We start from the raw sequence: 23,909 nt of genomic DNA, 5'->3' as shown, positions 1-23,909 counted from the left end.
GCAAAGGGACGCAATTGTATTATCGATCAAATAAGCTTCTAACCACTATCTTGTGGCCATCCAGAATTTTGAAAATACTTATGGAAAAACATGTAACACTGGCACCAAGGGGCGTATCCAGGATTTTTGTTGGGAGAGGGGTGGTTATTTTCTGCGGGGAGGGGGCTCATAAAATATCTTATAAAACATATGAAAAATGTGTTGATATACATTTTTATTTCACGTTTTTATGAGGCAGACAGAAATTGCAGGGGGGAGAGGGTTCAAACCTGGTAGCCCCCCTTGGATACGGCCTTCACTAGCACCAAAAATGAACAGATGTCAGTATTTTTCATTGGATTTTTAATTTAATTTATTTTTTTCTTTCAGCTTATTGTAGAAAAAATTCGATCTTCCATGTCAGATTTAATACTCGTATGCCATTTTTTATGATTAACATGTATTCCTTGGATAAAATCTAACAAAAAAAAGCACAACTCGTCTATTTACTTTATATAATTATAGAGAAAAAACTGGTCGCACGCCCTGAATTACTGACCTTGTACACGCGTAATTAAATATGCTGTAAACCAAATAATTTGTTTCCTGCTGGATATATAAAGGAAGTTGTTGCATATACTCAATGCAAAGGCACAGTCAGTGTTTAGGGGGGGTCAATATAGGTTCGTATTTAGGATCTTTTGCGGAGTAGGGCTCGTCTAAACCCACTAAAACAAGTAAATTATAAAAAAAACGATACAAAGACGGGAGATCGGCGGGGAGGTAGGGGAAGAACTTCCTCTGTGTGCATCTGGATCCGGGCTACCACCAAACCGGAAATATAAACACTAGATAAATACAATGTTTCTGCAGTACTAGGTTATATAAGCACATTTCCCTTATTTGGACCCCATTGTTCAAAACAAAAAGAATCCTGGTTACAAACCTACTACAACAGCAGGGCTTAATTTTTAATTTCAGTGAAACTTTGTTCAGAGTGGCTATTGAATTAGGAAGGAAATAGCGTGTTGTATATACATCCGGTTATGATTTAATTTAAGTTATGAATCATCGTTAAAAAACAACTTGGAAGGGGTGGGAATATGATAAATCATCAGGAATTAAAAAAAATTCTACTTCATTTAATTTTACAAATTCAAGCTATACTACTTTGATATATTGATAAATTACATAGGATGAACAAGTTTTTACTGCCGATTGACTTAATTTTTCACAGAATGTTTGACTTAAAAAAAAAAATTATTCACATGAGCACACCCAGAAAACTTTCCCGGGAGGGGGGCTGTAAAAAAAAATCTAAGAGGGTACTATGATTTGAAAAAAAAATGCCGGAAAAACGTTATATGTTCTTGAATGGCAGAAAATGTTACATCGTATCCATTTTTTGGCTTTCAGGAGGGGGAGGGGTGAAGCTCTTTCCTACCCCACAGCACAGTGTCGGTGAATTGAAAATTGTTTAAGGTTACAAAGAAAAACATTTTAAATAGACATTGGTTTATTGCATTGTGGGAGGATTAACTGCCGAAAAGGATCGAACGCCTTAATATGAAGGCTTTTCAAACTCTCAAATATAACTGTAACTATACACTATATATATATATATATATATATATATATATATATATATATATATATATATATATATATATATATATAGCTAAAATTATATAACTTTTTAACATAACTATACCCTAATAGTCCCATTATTTTACGCAACGTGTCATTCATAAATTCACACACCCACATATAATTCAGTAGTAAGGTGACTTAATAAACAAACAAAGTTTTCTAGGCCTTTCCTAATCATGACTTAATCAAATGTTGCCCCTTTAGCAGATTTTCCATTATTCAAGAAGGGGTTCAACCCCCCCCCCCCCCGTGGCTATTGCATTGAATTTAAGGCCTAGAGTAGTTGATAGGAGTGATGGGAAATGAAAATTACAAGCGTCATTTGTATTTCAGAGTTACTCAGTATAAATAGAAACATTCAAAACATGACCCAAGGGATCAAATGCCTTTATATGAAGGTTTTCCAAACCTTCTAATATGACTATACCCTATTAGTCCCATTATTTTATGCAACGTATCATTCATAAATCCACAAATCCATATGTAATTCAGCAGTTACGAAATAAACAAAATTAGGGAAATAAATAAAGCAGTTAGGGTGGTAGTAAATAAAAAAGATTTCCTAGGTCCTTCCTAAGCACCACTTAATCAAATCTTGAGCTTTTATGGGTTATTTCATAATTGAGGGAGGTCTCCCCCCACGGGTGCTGCATTCCCATCACTCATCTGAATTTAAATTTAATACTGTCACTTACGAGTGCACAGTTACTCAGTAGAAATAGAAATATCTAAATCAAGGTTAACCACAATTTCTTAGAATTTTAAAATCAATAAAGAATTCTGCATAACTTTAAAATGGGTACCCGAAAAGACATAAACAAGAATTATGAATTTTTTTTAGAACTAGAAATAATTTCCTAATTAGAAGTATCAATTTACCACAGTTACAAGTGTTCTCCTTCAAAGAATTTTTTCCGGTTTGTGCAAAATATTTCTCTAAAAGGAAAACAACAATAAATATTGTCCACAACGATCCAACAGAAGGAATTTTTTTCTGATATAAAGTCGTCAAATCTCAAAAATATTAGTAAACAGAGAGCTAAGCTATAACAATAAAAACCAAGACTTGGCAAGGATTTTTTCCAAAAAACAATCTCAATCGGAAACATGTGTTGCGTTCATTTTGAGATGTTTTACGATTGTCCTTTTTCGAAGAAATAATCAATAAATCAAGATTTTTATAGGGCTGTCAAAACCGTAAAAATATGGGGGGGGGAATGTTCTGCCAATACATAATTCTTTTTCCGATGAAGAATTTTTTACCGTAATAGCAGAAAATAATGTAAAGCACTGAAAATTAGACTCTTAAAACAACTTAATGGTGTTTTTACACTAAGCTGTAGAAAGCCGTAAACACTGAAGTCCACATAAAGATAAAATAATGCAATTAACAGAAACAGGGTATGAGGGAAATACATAAGCTTTTGTTTTTAATTCGCTAATAATTATAATATTTGAGGTACTTGCGTCTCATAACGACCATACTTTCTTGTTGATCTGCAAGGAAACCTGTTTCCTCTGTTCGCTCGGAGATTAGCCTGAGCGAGATAAACCGTAATTATCCAAATATGTTTTAACTAAATATTTAATGTATAGACGTGGTTAGGCATTTAATATAATGCGTTCTAGGCGGCCAGCTTTCTATGATTCTCTGTTGTAGTTTCCATAATTTCGTTACTAAAGTATTATGTTTTCATAATATTTAGGTATATTTTATTATGATTAACCTAACTTCACTTTTTGGGTGTAGTCAGGACAAAACGTATGTACCTAAACATACTTGCATAGCAGTTTATCTCACTTCGGTTAAGCTGATTATCTGAGTGTAAACACAGAAAAACCGGTTATAAACAGATCAAACTTCTTGAGTGTGGTAGGGATAACACGTAAATACATCATTTTTTTTTTCTTAAAACATTCCTTTCTCATTTAGCTCTTATTTCCTATCTGCTATTGTTCAATTTTTGCAGTTAATGTATTTTGGCTTTGGACCACCAACCAGATGTTTCCTTTTCATCTTTGCAGAAAGTAATAAATTAAACATTCCATCTTACCCCAAAGTTTTTAAAGGGATTAAAAGAACGCCAAGAACCTCAAAACAATCCATCAATCTTAACTCCCTTTCTTGACATCCTGGGGGCTGGAAGAGCGTAAAAACATTGAAATTTATGACAGTAGCAACCCCTTTACAACAGTATAAGGGGGATAGTCGGAAAACAAATTATGTGAATATGTCCATTAGATTTGAAACGAGGAGACAAGCCGTCATCAATCTTTTTGTGTCAAAACAACTTCTCAAGTTTAAGCAGCCTATCAGGAGAATGTTTAAAACACAAATCGCGCTATTCATTGTTGGTATTGATTTCGTATTGGCAAAAAGAACGGTACTTGTTGGTTATTGGAAACATACCCAAAAAAGTGAAGTTCGGTTAATCCTAATGGAAAATAACAAAACATGATGATAAAATAATAGTTTAGAAACAAAATTATGGAGACCAAACCTAGCCAAACTCAACCTAACATAACAGGTTTTCTGAGATGTAACCTAAGCGTAATTCTTCAATGTATTTCCAATAACATATAAGTACCAAAAAAATATGTCGTTTTTACAAACCATTAAAAGGAAGAATTACAACCCCCTCCAAATTGATCGGGGATATTTTTCTTCCAATTTTGGGGGGGGGATGTGGTGGTTAAACTGAAAGTCTAAAGGTACACCAATGTGCAGGGGGAGGGGCGAGGGAACTTATTAAGCAGATCCCAAAACATCGAGAGAGGCGCCTCTTCGGAAAGGCAAGGTGAAATTTTGGAAAAAATACAAAAAGGGAATTTACATGTAATATACAAAAACTTAGAGAAAACCTCAGAATTCAGGCGGGAGAGGGGGCACGGGACCGAAAACACTAAAGTAGTTTCGAGTGGTTACCCAATTAACAGCATCCGATGTGCGCGAGTCCACCGTGATTGGCACAGTCCCCATGACGCTTGGTCCGGTTTGCACGCTTTCACCATTCGCGCCACCTGGTGTCCGTGATTTCTGAAAGTCGACTACCACTGGGCGGTTTTTAGTCATGCTTTTACAACTTTTTCTGGGGGTCAAATTTGAACTTATATTATTATTAAAATAAAATTATATAAAAGCTTAAGCTGCATTTGTCGTTAAATTTAGGAAACAACATTTTGCTTTTATATAAAATTGGGCGTATTCCTGTGTATCCATTATGAAATATTTAAGGGGCGAATTTTCCACCAGAGCTATCTTTCATTAAAGAGCCGGAAATTAAATTTGACAGAATTATACAGACACCACGAACTAAAAGAACCTCACATTTAAACAGATATATTGCTATAGAAAGTTCGAAATTCTTGCATCCCATGAAAAATGTAAACAATATTTAAAATTACTTGCTAGTGCACATAAACTCATAGCAAAGCCAAATTATTCAAGAAGATCAATTAAAGACGACACAATTAGAACCAAGCACCAACCTGTATTGGCAGGGAGGGGGCTTGATATGCTGGAAAATCATCATATTTGCAATATTATTTCCTGTATTTCAGCTATGTCAACAACTTTAAACTGGGATGCAGGATCCCATATATGTTAGCTGTGTTGTTTTTCCCTTCATCACAAATAAAAGTTCATTTTTACCTCAATGACATAAGGAGATATGATACCAGTCCCATCCTAAATAAGTTCTCTAGTCAACACAATCATATTTCCAGTTTTTACATCTTTGCGTGTTTACCTAGGCAGGACCTTTTTATAAGTTTTTTTTTTACTAGGCGGGTAGTCTTTTTTAGATAACTTCTACTTTTGTAACTTTTTTTTTTAGATTTTGAAGGTAATACAAATAAACACCCTCTCAATTGTGGAACTATTTTCCGTTTTGAATCAGTGGTAATCGCTATACCCGCCAAGTTTTCAAGATTATGCGCTTCGCCTCTGACTCTACCTCCTTCCTTCCAAAATCACCAGCAATGTGAACCAAGTCTGCTTCCAATGAGTTTCCACGCCTCATACCTCTTGGCATAGTAGAAATCAACCAGGGAATTTCCTTTGGGTCCGAACAATTTAAATAAATAAAATAGAGTCATACTCTAAGCAGAGTTTGCAATATTAAGGAAAGCGAAGATTTCTAGCTTGCAAAGGACAATGACCCAAATCAATTGGAACAAGATTTCTAAGTGGTCATAAACCCTGTGAATCTGCCAAGCTTAGACATAATTACAATGTGCATTAATGTAGAACGGAGAAGTTGTCTAGAGATTAGAATTTTACCCTTCTCACACCGTTATGCTTATCGTTCTATCCTTTACCCAAGATAAGCATATTCTACATGTAATAAACCTGGCGTAGAAGCATTTTCAGCAATAAAGAAAACAATTCGGTCTTGTTAGGATACTTTCTTCCCATTTGGGATGTTGTCACTTCTAGACGGGGGGGGGGGGGAGACCCCTGTTCTTTGTTAGTTTTCAGAAGATTTCGAGAAGGTCTTCTCGAAGAATGAAAGTGAGGATAAGAGGGTGAGCGGTTTTTTTTATGGAAAATACAGAAAATTTGTGTTTTTGTGAGTCTTCATTTTTGACAATCTACCCAGGGAAAGTTCAGCGGATAAAGCTGCGCCTGAAAAATTTTGGGGCTGCGGGTCAAAGCTCCCTGTGGTAAGGTCTTTTAGAGGCAAACCTTGAGGTTAAAGCAATAAAAATACTAGGAAGACTTTTGGCTATGTTTGCCTGTTGGCCTGTGTGGGTTTTGTACTGCGATGAATTGTTGAATAATAGTAGATTAGTAAATAATATACTTACTGTATAGTAACACAAGTGTATATAATATAATACAGTAGTAAAAATGAGCTAAAGTTTACAGCGAAAACAAATTTATGAGAATTACTTTGTTTGAGAAAACTTTGTTAAGAGCCCCGCTCTTTACGCTATTAAATAAAAAAACAAGTTTTTTTTAACTGAAAGTAAGGAGCGACATTAAAACTTAAAACGAACAGAAATTACTTCGTATATGAAAGGAGGTGCTTCCTCATCAATGCCCCGCTCTTTACGCTAAAGTTTGATTCTCTCTCAACTCTTCTTTTTAATACGGTAAAAAAAATTAGCCTAGAGAGCGGGGCATTGATTAGGAAACACCTCTTTTCATATACGAAGTAATTTCTGTTCGTTTTAAGTTTTAATGTCACTCCTTACTTTCAGTTAAAAAAAACTTGTTTTTTAAATTTAATTTCTGAACGTTTTTGAATAAATGCATGTTTTGATTTTGGCTCTCCGCAGACGAATAATAAAAACAAAATTTGCATATTGATTTTTTTTTGGCTAAATGGCTTTCCCATAGTTTTGATCGGATGATTTTGAGAGAAAAAGGAGCGGGGGAGGAAGCCTAATTGCCCTCAGATTTTTTGGTTACTTAAAAAGGCAACTAGAACTTTTAATTTTTTTACGAATGTTTTTATTAGTAAAAGATATACATAACTTATAAATTAGCTTACATAACGAACTTTTGTACTCTCATGTTTTTATTACATATATGAGGGAGTTTACCCCCTCGTCAGTACCTCGCTCTTTACACTAAAGCTTAAATTTTGTCCCAATTCATTAAGAATGACCCCTGAATCACAAAAGCCGTAGAATAAATAGTTGAAATTACTAAAAATACTTTAGGGTAAAGAGCGGGTATTAGGAGGAGGTGAGCCCCTCATATGCGTAATACTTTCTTTTCGTTTTAAGTTTTAATGCTGCTCCTTACTTCCAGTTGAAAAAAACTTTTTGATATTTATTTTTTCATTGTTTTTTTTAATAATGCTAGAAAATCCTGCGCTCCCTTCATGGAAATTTCCTTCCCCCATGACATATTCCTCGATGGAAAGTTCCCCCAACATATCCCTCTTCTCAAACCCTCCCCCAACCAAAAAATCCCCCTGAAAACGTCTGTACATTTCCCAATAACCATTACTGTAGTAAGCACTGGTCAAAGTTTGTAACTTGTAGCCCGTCCCACGGGGACTATGGGGGAGTAAGTCGTCCCCAAAGACATAGTTATAAGGTTTTTCGACTATGCTGAATAAAATGGCTATCTCAGAATTTTGTTCCGTTGACTTTGGGAAAATCATTAGCGGGGGAGAGGGCCTAGGTTCCCTCCAATTTTTTTGGTCGCTTGACCAAAAAATGTTGCCCTTTCACAACATTTTAGGACCACTGGGTCGATACAATTAACCCTGGAAAAAAAAAACAAAAAACAAAAACAAACAAACAAACAAATAAACACGCATTCGTGATCTGCCTTCTGGCAAAAAATACAAAATTCCACATTTTTGAAGATAGGAGCTTGAAACTTCTACAGTAGGGTTCTCTGATACGCTGAATCTGATGGTGTGATTTTTGTTACGATTCTATGACTTTTAGGGGGTGTTTCTCCCTATTTTCTAAAATAAGGCAAATTTTCTCAGGCTCGTAAATTTTGATGGGTAAGACTAAACTTGATGAAACTCATATATCTAAGATCAGCATTAAAATGCAATTCTTTTGATGTAGCTATTGGTATCAAAATTCCATTTTTTAGAGTTTTGGTTACTATTGAGCCGGGTCGCTCCTTACTACAGTTCGTTACCACGAACTGCTTGAAAGTTTTTTACTGTTTTAAAAAGTAGAGTTGAGAGAAAGAGTCAAACTTTAGCGCAAAGAGTGGGGCGTTGAGAAGGGAACAGCCCCTTTCATATATGGAGTAATTTCTGTTCGTTTTACGTTTTAATGTCGCTCCTTACATTTTTTATATGATTTCTGAACATTTTTGAATAAATACAAGTTTTCATTTTGGCTCACCGTAAATGGATAGTCAAAACGAAATTTGCATATACTTTTACCGTTTTTAGCTAAATGGCTTTCTCAAAGTATTGATCTGACGATTTTGAGAAAAAAGGGGAGGGAGAGGGGTCCTAGTTACCCCCCCCCCCAATTTTTTGGTTACTTAAAAAGGTAACTAGAACTTTTAATTTTATTTACGAACGCTTTTATTAGTAATAAATATACATAACTTACGAATTAACTTACGTAACGAACTTCTATATTCGTATATTTCTATTACGTATATGAAGGGGCTCGCCCCCTCGTCAATACCTCGCTCTTTAAACTAAAGTCCGAATTTTGTTACAGTTTTTTTAAGAAAGACACCTGAATCACAAAGGCCATTTAATTAGAATAACTAGCTCTTTTGAAATTGCTAAAAATACTTTAGCGTAAAGAGCGACGAATTGATGAGGGGACGAACCTCCTCATATACGTAATAATTTCTGTTAATTTTAATTTTCAATGTTGCTCCTTACTTTCAGTTGAAGAAACTTGTTTTTTTTATTGAATTTATCATTTTTTTTTATACTGAAAAATCCAGGGCCCCTTTCCTGGAAATTCTCTTCCCCATGATAAATTCCTCCATGGAACGATACTTCCATGTAACCACCTCTCCCCAACCTCCCCCCGCCAACACCAGAAAAAAATCCTCCAGAAAACGTCTGTATGCTTCGCAATATCCAATACTATATGTAAACAATGGGCGAAGTTTATAACTTGCAGCCCTTCCATCGGGGACTGTGGGGGATTATGTCGTCCTCAAAGACATAGTTACTAGATTTCTCAACTATCCTGAACAAAATGGCTATCTAAAAATTTTGATCCGATGACTTTGAGAAAAAATTAGCATGGGAGGGGGTTGCCCTCCAATTTTTCGGCACTAAAACTTTTATTTTCCGTCAGAATGTGCCCCCTCGCGATATTCTAGGACCACATACCATCATCCATGGGAAAAAAACAACAACAAATAAACATGCATCCGTGATCTTTCTTCTGGCGAAAAATCCAAAATTCCACATTTTTACAAATAGGAGTTTGAAACCTCTACAGTGAGTTCTCTGATACGCAAAATCTGATGGTGTTATTTTCATTAAGATTCTATGACTTTTAGGTGGTGTTTCCCCCTTTTTTTTTGAAAATAAGTAAATTTTCTCAGGCCCGTAACTTTTGATGGGTAAGACTAACTGGGTAAGACGAAAAATTCTTCATGGAGAGAAATCCTTTCACTTCACAACCTCCCGACCCCCCCCCCCCTCCCTTACACACGAAAAAATATCCCTGAAAATGTCTGTATACTTCCCAATAGCCAATACTACACTTAAACAATGGACAAGGTTCATAACTTGCAGCCCTTCACCCAGGGACTGTGGGGATTAAGTCATCCTCAAGGACATAGTTATTAGGTTATCCAACGATACTGAAAGAAATGGCTATCTCAAAATTTTGATCCGATGACTTCGGGAAAAAATGAGCGTGGGAGGGGGCCTAATTGCCCTCAAATTTTTTGGTCACTTAAAAAGGGCACTAGAACTTTTATTCTTCGTTCGAATGAGCCCTTTCGTGATAATCTAGGACCACTGGGTCGGTACGATCACCCCTGGAAAAAAACAACAAATCAAACAGGCATCCGTGATTTTTCTTCTGGCAAAAAATACAAAATTCCACATTTTTGCAGGTAGGAGTTTGAAGCCTCTTAACCAGGGTTCTCTGATACGCTAATCTGATTGTGTGATTTTCATTAAGATTCGATTACTTTTAGGGGGTGTTTCCCCTTTTTTTCGAAAATGTGGCAAAATTTTCAGGCACATAACTGTGTGAGACTGAAATTGTTGAAACTTATATATCTGAAATGATAAAAATCCAAACCTTTTGATGTATATATGGTTATCAAAATTTCCTTTTTTAGATTTTCGGTTACTATTGAGCCGGGTTGCTCCTTACAATAGTTCGTTACCTTGAACTGTTTGATACAATGTCATTCCAATATTTAAACTTCTGCTGCAGAAAGAAGGTATATTCCAGCATTAAATATCTAGATCCAGCAAAAGAACATCTACTAAGTATGTCAAAGTTGCATAAACATGACTATGGTTTCACTTAGTTTTTTCACAGCCATACTTTTCAATGTGATGTCGTTCAGTTAGAACTTCTAGCTTCAGATCGTAAAACATACAAATATCGATATCCTTGGAAAATGGAATATCGATATCCAATACTCTCTAGATTAGCCAAGCTATACTGTCTTTACTCGATCTTTGAACTAGCTGCTCCTATTGATATTAATGGTAATTGACTTACCATTTGTGAGATTTCATCATCCTCTTGTGACCAGGCATCATCACAGTCGTCAACAGTAAACATCGAGTTTCCTTGACCAATAGTAGCCCTATGAAGAGCTGGACTTGCAGGCATACTTTCATCAAGGAGACTTGGCGTTGCAGCACCTTGATAAGAGCCATATTTAAAAGTCAAATTAGGGTACGAGTTCCTTTGGTCTCTTCGGTTGATGACCTTAATACAGCTAATTGACCTATCTTTATATTTTGTATTTAGTTAAAATCAATAGGCATGCGTTCCTTTCCTGTCAAATCATAAAATAAGTTTATGTTCAAATTCCAAAAATTAGGTTTTAGGGAGAATAGTTGGAGAATTCCCCTGGGATGGGTTCAACTTCCCATAAAAGAAAAAACTGCCACTTTTTTTCCCTTTTTTACATTTTCCTGTCCCTAAGAAGAACTATCAAACCACACAACCTACGAACTGTTATATTAGAAGTAAATGGTTAATACAGAAATTATTACATATACGAGGGGGTTCACTCCCAAGTCCATACTTCACTCTTTACGCTAATGTTCGAATTTTGTTCAAATTCAATAAGAATGACCCTTGAATCACAAAGGCCGTTTAATTAGAACAATAGCTCTTTTGAAAGTACTAAAAACAAACTTTAGCGTAAAGAACGAAGAATTGACTAGGGTCGAACTCCCTCAAATACGTAATAATTTCTCTTCGTTTTAAGTTTTAATGTTGCTCCTTACTTTCAGTTGAAAAAAGAATCTTTTTTTTTTTATTTAATTTCTGATCATTTTTTAAATAATGCTGGGAAATCCGGCACCCCCTTCATATAAATTCCCTTCCCCCAAGAAAACTTCCTCCATGGAAAAATATTCCCACGTAACCCCCTCCCCTGACCACCCTCACCACCACTAAAACATATCCCCCTTGAAAACGTATATATACTTCCCAATAACCAATACTATATCTAAACAGTGGGCAAAGCTAATAACTTGCAGCCCTTACCCTGGGGACCGTGGGGGAACTAAGTCTTCCTCAAAAACATAGTTATTAGGAAAGTAAAACATTTCAAAATAGGAATGAAACCTTTTTATCCTTTGTAGAAGTTATCTACGTCGAGTATATAGTTTTTAGATTTTTCAAGGGAAACTAATCCTGTCAGACCGGTCCCTGCTCAGGATAGAATGAATTGTGCATGCACTTCTATTGTGTTCTGGAACCCATCCCCAGGAAACCCCCCCCCCCTCCAAGGGTCACACCTTTGCGTCCCTATCTTCGCCAAGCTATTTGCTTAAATGGCAAACCAGATGTTGAAAAACCGATTCACGGTCATCAAGGCTGCCAATAGGGTGCAGGAAGTTAGTGAAAAACTTACTATCCGATTTCACGAATTTTAAGTGACAAGAATCAGCAACAGGGTCGTAACCAAAAATTTTTCGGGGGTGCAAAAAAAATTAAAAAACACGTCTAAAATTCGTTTATATTAAGTTTTGTTACGGTTTTACGAGTCGAACATATATTTCGGGGCATAATTTTAACCCCCTCCTCTCTGGATATGGCCTTGGTTGGCAAAGTACTGAATTTCTTTTATGAACAAGTAGGTAAAGGCAGGCTAAGCTTTGTTGCTGACGAATAGTGCGTTCAATAACAAGAGGCCAAATAATTTGGAAATATACCACTTATTGCAAATTTAATATGCTAAGACCTAAGTTCGAATGCCATAAGTCCAATGACATTCAAGTTTTAAATGCACGAATAAACACAACCTAGATTTTAAAACCTTGAATAACAAAATAAATATCAACTCATCCATAACGGTTAACACATAGTAACCACATAATTAATTTACGCATACTAATTATAGAATTTGTAAACTATAAACTCAATCAATAAAGAACAAATTTCAATGATACAAAAGTGCAAATCTTCAATGAATCGCTTAAGGCCATAAATACTGCTAATGTTGAAATAATAGACAAGGCAAACTATAAAGAATAGCCTTTAAAATAGCCTATTCAAAATAACTAAGATAATGCAATTATACCACACAACCTTCACGTTTACACTTTAATGCAGAACAGCTTCACCTGCAGATAACTTTCTGCATGCGCTATTTGGCATATTTTTTTAAGTGGGGGCGGGGGAATTGTGTCTAAGCTCAACAAAACAAAATAAGGAACAGATGGCACACGGTGTCTTTCGGTAATAACTAAAAAACGAAAGTTTTCGATATTTAAAAGGGGGCACGACTAGAAAGGTCCTTATCCTATGCTTACGTGTCATGATGTTGATATTAACATTTTCAATAAGCAGACCTTTTCTCTGTTTGGAAATCATATTTTACTGATCAGTATAGAAGATTATACCCTAACAATTCAATATATTTTTATATAAAAGATAGGCTACCCCGCATCTTGATTACAGCGGCAGCTGCAACTTAGTGAAGAATGAACCACGGCCCACAGTAACCAAAAAAAAAAAAAAAAAACGATTAAGAACTGGTTAGTGAAATAATATTGCCATTTGTAGCTGATTCAAAAATGGTAACTATTATCTCGATTAGTTTGAATAGTAAAATCTTGTAAAAAAAAAATGATAATTTCCGAAAAAAGCCTTTAACACCTCATAAATGGCATTGGATCGAAACAAAAAGCAAAAGACTAGAATCGCCATGACTAAAAACCCTGGCTTTAAACCCTAGACAGAAAACATACGACCCCCCGTCTTCAACACTAACGAAAATCTCTTTTTTGCATAGGTAGCACTAATATGGCCTCTTTTTCCTTTTTTTGTTCCTTCTTCACTGCTTGCAGGGCACTGGAAAATCAGAACGAGCTGTTTAAGGGCTGATTTGAAAAAAAAATGCTATGTTAAGTGTATTTTTAATTAACAAAACATACTATTAAAATGAAATATAGTTTTGTTTTTTTTTTAAATGCATCTTCGTATATAGGATGGTACTATATTTGGTGCAAAGTCATATTTGTTATTAAATAAAAAAAACAAGCTTTTTCAACTGAAAATAAGGTGTAACATTAAAACTTTAAACGAACAGAAATTATTACGTATATGAGGGGGTTCGGCCCCAAGTCAATGCCTTGCTCTTTACTCTGAAGTTCAAATTTTGTTTCAATTCAATAAGAATGACTCATAAATCACAAAAGTCGTTTAATTAGAATAAATAGCTCCTTTGAAAGTACTAATAAAGCTTTAGCGTAAAGAACAAGGTATTGACTAGGGTTGAACACCCTCATATTCTACCCTAATTCTACTACTGAAAATGCATTAACAATTATGTTTGCGGATGATACTGCAGCAAGTTTAAAAGCACCAACATTAGATGCACTGAAAGAAAAACTGATTGAAGTTGCAAAATCCATCACAAATTGGTTCCAAATTAACAAACTTGTCCCTAATTTTGTTAAAACAGAATTTATTATTTATGGAAGATCAAATCAAAAGTTGAAAAATATTTCTCTGAATGAAATTACCATTGATACTATTCATGAAACCAAAAGAGTATACACAGCAAAATATTTAGGTATCGTTTTTGACCCTACCATGAATTTTAAAAACCATATTTCGTTGTTGAGACTAAAATTATCAAGATATATAGGTTTGCTCCACCGACTAAAATTTTTATTCTCATATAAGGTTCTAAGAATCCTATATTTTTGCCTAATTGATGCACAAATCCAATATTGCTCAGCTATATTTTTGCTGACTTTTAAATCACATATTAAACCACTACAAACCCTGCAAAACAAAGCTATTCAAATTCTAGATAAGTTTTTACAACACCCGAGGAGTACATATATCCACTCTGAAACACGTACCTCTTACCTGTTTCTAGACATAATGACTCTCACACAGAAATCTCATCTCCTATTATCTAGTTGGTTTTTTAAGATTCAACATGTACATAATTTCTTTTTTGACCAGAATTTACTGTCCAAACATCAAAATTCACTGATAACTAGATGTGTTCACCCATACAAACTACCTCTGGTGAAAAATGAAAGATCCCGTTTCAACCTCCGGTATATGATCAAACAGTTCGTGGTAACGAACTGTAGTAAGGAGCGACCCGGCTCAATAGTAACCAAAACTCTAAAAAATGGAATTTTGATACCAATAGCTATATCAAAAGAATCGCATTTTAATGCTGGTTTTAAATATATAAGTTTCATCAAGTTTAGTCTTACCCATCAAAAGTTACGAGCCTGAGAAAATTTGCGTTATTTTAGAAAATAGGGGGAAACACCCCCTAAAAGTCATAGAATCTTAAAGAAAATCACACCATCAGATTCAGCGTATCAGAGAACCCTATTGTAGAAGTTTCGAGCTCCTATCTACAAAAATGTTGAATTTTGCATTTTTTGCCAGAAGGCAGATCACGGATGCGTGTTTATTTGTTTTTTTGTTTGTTTTTTTTTTCCCAGGGGTGATCGTATCGACCCAGTTGTCCTAGAATGTTGCAAGAGGGCTCATTCTAACGGAAATGAAAAGTTCTAGTGCCCTTTTTAAGTGACCAAAAAAATTGGAGGGCACCTAGGCCCCCTTCCACGCTAATTATTTTCCCAAAGTCAACGGATCAAAATTCTGAGATAGCCATTTTATTCAGCGTAGTCGAAAAACCTTATAACTATGTCTTTGGGGACGACTTACTCCCCCACAGTCCCCGCGGGAGGGGCAACAAGTTACAAACTTTGACCTGTGCTTACATATAGTAATGGTTATTGGGAAGTATACAGGCGTTTTCAGGAGGATTTTTTTGGTTGGGGGAGGGGTTGAGAAGAGGGGGATATGCTGGGGGAACTTTCCATCGAGAATTTGTCATGGGAGAAGAAAACTTCCATGAAGGGAGAGCAGGATTTACTAGCATTATTTAAAAAAAATTAAAAAATAAATGTGAAAAAGCTTTTTCAGCTGGAAGTAAGGAACAGCAATAAAACTTGAAACAAACAGAAATTATTACCCATATAAGGGGCTCACCTCCTTATGATACCTAGCTCTTTACGCTAAAGTATTTTTAGTAATTTCAACTATTTATTCTACGGCTTTTGTGATTCAGGGGTCATTCTTAATGAATTGGGATAAAATTTAAGCTTTAGTGTAAAGAGCGAGGTACTGACGATGGGGCAAATCCCCTCATATATGTAATAAAAACATGAGAATACAAAAGTTCTTTACGTAAGCTAATTTATAAGTTACGTAAATCTTTTACCAATAAAAAGATTCGTAAAAAATTAAAAGTTCTAGTTGCCTTTTTAATTAACCAAAAAATCGGAGGGCAACTAGGCTTCGCCCCCGCTCTTTTTTTCTCAAAATCATTCGATCAAAATTATGAGAAAGCCATTTAGCCCCCCCAAAAAATATGCAAATTTCGTTTTGATTATTCCTCTGCGGAGAGCCAAAATCAAAACATGCATTGATTCAAAAACGTTCAGAAATTAAATAAAAAAAAACGAGTTTTTTTAACTGAAAGTAAGGAGCGACATTAAAACTTAAAACGCACAGAAATTACTTCGTATATGAAAGAGGCTGCTTCCTCATCAACGCCCCGCTCTTTACGCTAAAGTTTTTTACTGTTTTAAAAAGAAGAATTGAGAGAAAGAGTCAAACTTTAGCGTAAAGAGCGGGGCGTTGATGAGGAAGCAGCCTCTTTCATATACGAAGTAATTTCTGTGCGTTTTAAGTTTTAATGTCACTCCTTACTTTCAGTTAAAAAAAACTCGTTTTTTTTTATTTAATCCCATCAATAGCCAACAAATATTCATTAAATAAATTTGTTGAGTTACCAAAAGGATCTTTCAAGAGACGATTAAAAAGTTATATAATGGAATCTGCTTGCAAGAACGGTTGGTAAAATGTTTTAATTTTTTATTTTATTTTGGCCTCACTCCACTTACTCCACCTTAAATACTCTCATTAAAGATACTCTTTTTTTTATTTATTGACGAAATAGTGGTTCATTTTTTGTTTGTTCTGTATCAATGAGGATTGTTTAAATTTTGTTTATATGTCTTGCCCAGTAGTCGAGCTTGTCTCTCCATTTGGGCAAGTTGAAGATTTTGATGAATATGAATTTTTGAATAAATGAATCTGAATCTGAATCATATACGAAATTATATCTGTTCGTTTTAAGTTTTAATGTTGCTCCTTACTTTCAGTTGAAAAAAAACTTGTTTTTTTATTTAATTTCTCGTCGTTTTTTAAATAATGCTGGGAAATCCAGCGCACCCTTCATAGAAAATTCCCTTCCCCCATGGGAAGATCCTCCCACGTAACACCCCCCCCCCCAAAAAAAAAAACAATATCCCCCCTGAAAACGTCAATATACTTCCCAATAACCAATACTATATGTTAACAGTGAGCAAAGTTAAAAACCTGTAGCCCTTCCTCCGGGGACAGTGGGGGAATAAATCTTCTTAAAACACGGTTATCAGACATTTTTATTATGCTGAACAAAATGGCTACTTCAAAATTTTGATCGGGTGACTATGGGCAATAGCACTTTTAATTTCCTTTCGAATGAGCCCTCTCGCGATATTCTACGACCACTGGGTGGATAGGATCACCCCTGGGAAAAAAAAAACAACAACAAATAAACACGCATCCGTGATCTTTCTTCTGGGAAAAAATATAAAATTCGACATTGTCACAGATAGGAGCTTGAAGCCTCTACGGTAGGAATCTCTGGTATGCTGAATCTGACGGTGTGATTTTTATTAAGATTCTATGACTTTTAGGGGGTCTTTCCCCATTTTTCGAATATAAGGCAAATTTTCTCAGGATCGTAACTTTGGTGGGTAAGACTAAACTTGATGAAACTTATATATTTGCAATTAGCATAAAAATCCGGTTCTTTTGATGTATCTATTGGTATCAAAATTCCCTTTTTTAGAGTTTCGGTTACTTTTGAGCCAGGTCGCTACTTATTTATAGTTCGTTACCACGAACTGTTTGATATTTAGTAGAGGTCATGCATGTATACATGAATGTATTTGCCAAGGGAGGTGTAAGGTGTAACATTTTGGAGATAGAATAGGGCATAAAACGAAAAAAATAAATAAAATAAAGGCAAATCATGTAGACATACGCATAAAAAATAATAAAAACGCTAACAATAGATTGAGGGCGTAGGGTTGAGGAGAAGAAAATTTCCATGAAGGGAAAGCAGGATTTACTAGCATTATTTAAAAAAAAACAATTGAAAAATAAATGTGAAAAAGCTTTTTCAGCTGGAAGTAAGGAACAGCAATAAAACTTAAAACAAACAGAAATTATTACCCATATGAGGGGCTGACCTTCTTCTAATACCTCGGTCTTTACGCTAAAGTATTTTTAGTAATTTCAACTATTTATTCTACGACTTTTATGATTCAGGGGTCATTCTTAATGAAATGGGATAAAATTTAAACTTTAGTGTAAAGAGCGAGATACTGACGATGGGGCGAATCCCCTCATATATGTAATAAAAACATGAGAATACAAAAGTTCTTTACGTAAGCTAATTTATAAGTTACGTAAATCTTTTACCAATAAAAAGATTCGTAAAAAATTAAAAGTTCTAGTTGCCTTTTTAATTAACCAAAAAATCGGAGGGCAACTAGGCTTCGCCCCCGCTCTTTTTTTCTCAAAATCATTCGATCAAAATTATGAGAAAGCCATTTAGCCCCCCCAAAAAATATGCAAATTTCGTTTTGATTATTCCTCTGCGGAGAGCCAAAATCAAAACATGCATTGATTCAAAAACGTTCAGAAATTAAATAAAAAAAAACGAGTTTTTTTAACTGAAAGTAAGGAGCGACATTAAAACTTAAAACGCACAGAAATTACTTCGTATATGAAAGAGGCTGCTTCCTCATCAACGCCCCGCTCTTTACGCTAAAGTTTTTTACTGTTTTAAAAAGAAGAATTGAGAGAAAGAGTCAAACTTTAGCGTAAAGAGCGGGGCGTTGATGAGGAAGCAGCCTCTTTCATATACGAAGTAATTTCTGTGCGTTTTAAGTTTTAATGTCACTCCTTACTTTCAGTTAAAAAAAACTCGTTTTTTTTTATTTAATCCCATCAATAGCCAACAAATATTCATTAAATAAATTTGTTGAGTTACCAAAAGGATCTTTCAAGAGACGATTAAAAAGTTATATAATGGAATCTGCTTGCAAGAACGGTTGGTAAAATGTTTTAATTTTTTATTTTATTTTGGCCTCACTCCACTTACTCCACCTTAAATACTCTCATTAAAGATACTCTTTTTTTTATTTATTGACGAAATAGTGGTTCATTTTTTGTTTGTTCTGTATCAATGAGGATTGTTTAAATTTTGTTTATATGTCTTGCCCAGTAGTCGAGCTTGTCTCTCCATTTGGGCAAGTTGAAGATTTTGATGAATATGAATTTTTGAATAAATGAATCTGAATCTGAATCATATACGAAATTATATCTGTTCGTTTTAAGTTTTAATGTTGCTCCTTACTTTCAGTTGAAAAAAAACTTGTTTTTTTATTTAATTTCTCGTCGTTTTTTAAATAATGCTGGGAAATCCAGCGCACCCTTCATAGAAAATTCCCTTCCCCCAAGGGAAGATCCTCCCACGTAACACCCCCCCCCAAAAAAAAAAACAATATCCCCCCTGAAAACGTCAATATACTTCCCAATAACCAATACTATATGTTAACAGTGAGCAAAGTTAAAAACCTGTAGCCCTTCCTCCGGGGACAGTGGGGGAATAAATCTTCTTAAAACACGGTTATCAGACATTTTTATTATGCTGAACAAAATGGCTACTTCAAAATTTTGATCGGGTGACTATGGGCAATAGCACTTTTAATTTCCTTTCGAATGAGCCCTCTCGCGATATTCTACGACCACTGGGTGGATAGGATCACCCCTGGGAAAAAAAAAACAACAACAAATAAACACGCATCCGTGATCTTTCTTCTGGGAAAAAATATAAAATTCGACATTGTCACAGATAGGAGCTTGAAGCCTCTACGGTAGGAATCTCTGGTATGCTGAATCTGACGGTGTGATTTTTATTAAGATTCTATGACTTTTAGGGGGTCTTTCCCCATTTTTCGAATATAAGGCAAATTTTCTCAGGATCGTAACTTTGGTGGGTAAGACTAAACTTGATGAAACTTATATATTTGCAATTAGCATAAAAATCCGGTTCTTTTGATGTATCTATTGGTATCAAAATTCCCTTTTTTAGAGTTTCGGTTACTTTTGAGCCAGGTCGCTACTTATTTATAGTTCGTTACCACGAACTGTTTGATATTTAGTAGAGGTCATGCATGTATACATGAATGTATTTGCCAAGGGAGGTGTAAGGTGTAACATTTTGGAGATAGAATAGGGCATAAAACGAAAAAAATAAATAAAATAAAGGCAAATCATGTAGACATACGCATAAAAAATAATAAAAACGCTAACAATAGATTGAGGGCGTAGGGTTGATAACCCGTTCTTTGCACACGTGCCAGGATATGGGCCCTTCGATGTAGTTAAAATTTGTTAATTAATCTATTGATTTGGGTGGACTCGAGTAAAAGAAAAAATCTACAAAATTATCCTGCCACGTGCCACGAATAATACCAGGATGATGTATAAACACAAGCATTATATACACATGGTTATGATATGGCAGCAACATTTTACATATTCAGGCTGACCACAGGGCACTCTCTGAAAGAAGAAATGCTTCTACAAAATGCCAAAATTATTTACAGATAATAAAAGAAAGGCCCGTGCAAAAAAAAACGAATAACATAATTTTAAACAAAATGAATATTAAAAGCGATGGCTTAGGTAATCTATGCCATTTCAATTCTCACCACAGCAAAAAAAAAAAAAAAGTTTCGTCACTTATTTGGAAGAGTAGTTAATAATTTTTTCACCATGGGATTGGGGAAACCCAAACTTACCCTCATTCAGGTGCATCAGTGATCAATGGAATCAAGCTTGTATCAATCGACCTTTACTCGAATTGAGTGCTGCACGAGTTCAGTTTTACTAAGCATATGTGCAAGGGTGGATTCAGGGTGTCCTTAGAAGGGAGGGAGCTATAAGAAACTTCAAAAACGTATGAAAATTTGCCTATTTTAATTTTTTACATTTTTACCAGTTAGACAACAATTTTGGGGGAGGGTCCAAACCCGATAACCTCTCCCTCCTCCTGGATACGGCCTTACCTCTGTGATTCCTTACCAATCTTTCACTAGGTTTACAGCTCGTTATCTCATTATACACAAAAAAAAGTATTTAATAACTGTTTTTCGGCGCTGTTGATATCACTTTTAAAATAAACCAATTAACCAGTCAACGGAAGAAAGTTTCCAAGAACCTAGCCCAGAAGGGAATTGTAGCTAAGAAGGAGCAGAAACATCAATAAGGATGTCTGAAATTTCTGTTTCTCTTTCGGAATTCCCTCCGGAAGTCCTGATAAATACAATTAATCATTTCTTAGATTATTTTATAAGATGTTAGAAGGAAAACAATTTGCACCATTTGTTACTCATAATGGTTGCTAAATTAAGACTTTTTCTGGCTACAAAATTTAGAATGGCAACAAGTAAATACAACGATGGGTAAAAAAGGTACTCTTTCTGACATGCATTTTAGGAACAATACAACTGGCTAAAAAAAGAGAAAAAAAAGTGATTGGGGTTGCGAATACACCAATACAACTAAAGCATACTTTTTAATACCCAATTACAGGACAGTGTGCATTAGACATTGCAAATCAGTCAAATGCATCAGCAATGGAAGTGAGCTGCTCTATCCTCCTTAAGAAAAAGGTGATACCTTGGAAAAGTCACGATACTTTTCCACCCATTTTTTTTTTCAAAGTTTGCCCCCCCCCCCCCCTATGTGTACGAACGACCTAAGCCCACCAAAAAATATCTGCTCAAAGACACCCTCCCCAGCAGTAATAAGTGATTTTGAAATCAGCCTTTATCATATAGGCCTATTCTTGGCGCAATCAACCCCTTAATGTATATTTTTCGTTGTCTTTTAAAGTTTTTCGAAATGGTTCTTTTTGAAATGAGATGCCACGTAAGTCTACATGTCTTTTAATCCTAACAATATCTAATTGACAAGAGGCGCCAATTAGGGAGAGGGGCACCTGCCCCTCTCCATTAGATTTCAAGACATACCTACTCTTGGTATTTACATTGGAAAAAATAAACACACCCTAGATTTTGATAAATTCGTTTTTTCTTTCTTCATTAAAAATATTAGAAAAAAAATCCTTGACCCACAATATTTTTTTATGAATTCGCTATCATGGGAATTGACAAGTGTCCCTAGACTAAGAAAAATCAAATAAATAAAAGTAATAATCTATTTAAGGATTTACTTTTCATTTGATTTTTCAATTTCATTAAATTTTTCCTAAATCTTTTCAGTCTTTATTTTATTTTCCCAAGAAAGTAAATTACAGAAAAATAAGATTTACATAGTAATCTAGCAAAAGGAAAAAAGGAAAATTAAACCATATTGAAAATAGCAAAGCTCGAAGCATATACTTAAATGAGTTAAAGCAGTCTATACTATTTCTCAAACCTCAGTCTTACTGATCTTTTTACTCCACACCCTTTTCCCCATAGCTTTCTCAATCAACCCCTCATTGCAATTATTTTTTTTTTAATGTTTTAGCATTTAATAAGCAACTGGAATTATTGAATTGCATTTAAAATCACTTATTGAAACCTGTTATAGTGCAAAAGAGCTGAATAAACTGCAATTTATTCTTTTCTAGATAGAAAGTTTTGGTGCATATATCTATCAGGATAAATTAAAAATATTTCTGTTAGAACCTTTCTTAAAAGGTACTATAAAGCTGCAAGCTTTTCCATTTTATAGATTTTTCTTTTCTCTTTCCACTATAATTTTTGGGGAAATAAGGTGGTGAATTCAGTCTTTTGACCCTTTCAGTTACTTCTCAAATTACTCGCGTAAAATTAATTCTGCTAAAACTAATTTATATAATTAAATTTGATATATATTAATTTGCTAATAGCATTCAATAGAGAAAATCATTGCGCTTATTCAATAGGTAGTTGTTCAATACAAAGGTAATAATAATAAGTAATTGTATAATGCAATAATAATAAACTTTATTACCCTAAAAGCCCTAAGGACAAAATGAGCCCTAAGGACAAAATTATCCCTAAGGATAATACAAAATGGTCAGACAACGACCTAAGAGTATCTCTAGCCATAAATAAAGACTAAAAATACAGAAGAGAGTTACTCCTTAGGGTGGGGACCAGGACTACTAATCTTGAGTTTTTAACGATATTTGGGCTTTGTTAGAACTATCTACAGTTTCTTCTGAGCAATACTGAGACCCCCTCCCCATTAAACTTAAATATTGGTATGATACCCAAAACCCTTTATACTTTATGTAAAACTGATGCATTGACGGCTCTGACCTCTTGCGGAATTTTTTTTTTGTTAGCACCCTGTCCTTGTCTCCTGCAAAAAAAAATTTAGGCCAAGTTTTAACGAAATTGGCATTTATTTATACAATTATTTTCAATTCAATTATTATTTAATATTTTTAAATTAACTTTTAAATTATTATTATTTATTTCTTATTTTATATCTTAATTGATTTTCATTTTATTAATTAGTTATTAATTTATTAACTTTTTCATTTATTAGAGTATCCCTAGCCATGAATAAAGACTAGGAATATAGAAGAAAGTTGCTCCTTAGGGTGAGGACCAGGATTCAAAATCTTGAATTTTCCAACGATATCTGGCCTTTGTTAAACTATCTACAATTTCTTCTGAGCAATATTGGATCCATCTCCCCAATAAACCTAAATATTGCTATGTCACCCTAAACCCTTTACACTTTGTGTAAAACTGATACACTGGCATTTCTGGCCTCTTTTGCGCCCCCGGCAAAATCTTGATTAGCACCCCCCCCCCCTGTCTCCCGTAAAATATTTAGATCAAGTTTTAAAAAAATTGCATTTATTACAAAATTATTTAATTTAACTAATATTTTTTTATTTAGATTATTATCATTTAATCATTTTTATTTCTTAATTTATTTTTATTTATTAACTACGCCCTCTACTTTATTAATAAAATTTTACAAATATTACAACT

General features: G+C 34.6%; 1 protein-coding gene across 5 annotated transcripts in view; it reads right to left on the bottom strand.

Annotated features, from left to right (window-relative positions):
* The window catches only part of LOC136036051 (phosphatidylinositol 4-kinase beta-like), a 206,082-nt gene that overhangs the window by 55,956 nt on the left and 126,217 nt on the right, over positions 1-23,909 (bottom strand). For all 5 annotated transcript variants that reach the window (XR_010619617.1, XR_010619618.1, XR_010619616.1 and 2 more), the window contains one exon: positions 10,780-10,925. Coding sequence is in view for 1 of the 5 variants with exons in the window: in XM_065718007.1 (XP_065574079.1) it covers positions 10,780-10,925 (146 nt within the window). In the remaining 4 variants the exon portion in view is untranslated. The remainder of the gene's footprint in view (positions 1-10,779; positions 10,926-23,909) is intronic.

The sequence above is a fragment of the Artemia franciscana genome, chromosome 15 (genome assembly GCF_032884065.1).
Source record: "Artemia franciscana chromosome 15, ASM3288406v1, whole genome shotgun sequence".
Taxonomy (NCBI): Eukaryota; Metazoa; Arthropoda; class Branchiopoda; order Anostraca; family Artemiidae; genus Artemia; species Artemia franciscana.
Note: the sequence above shows the minus strand (reverse complement) of the source record. Positions and strands in the feature narration are given on the sequence as shown.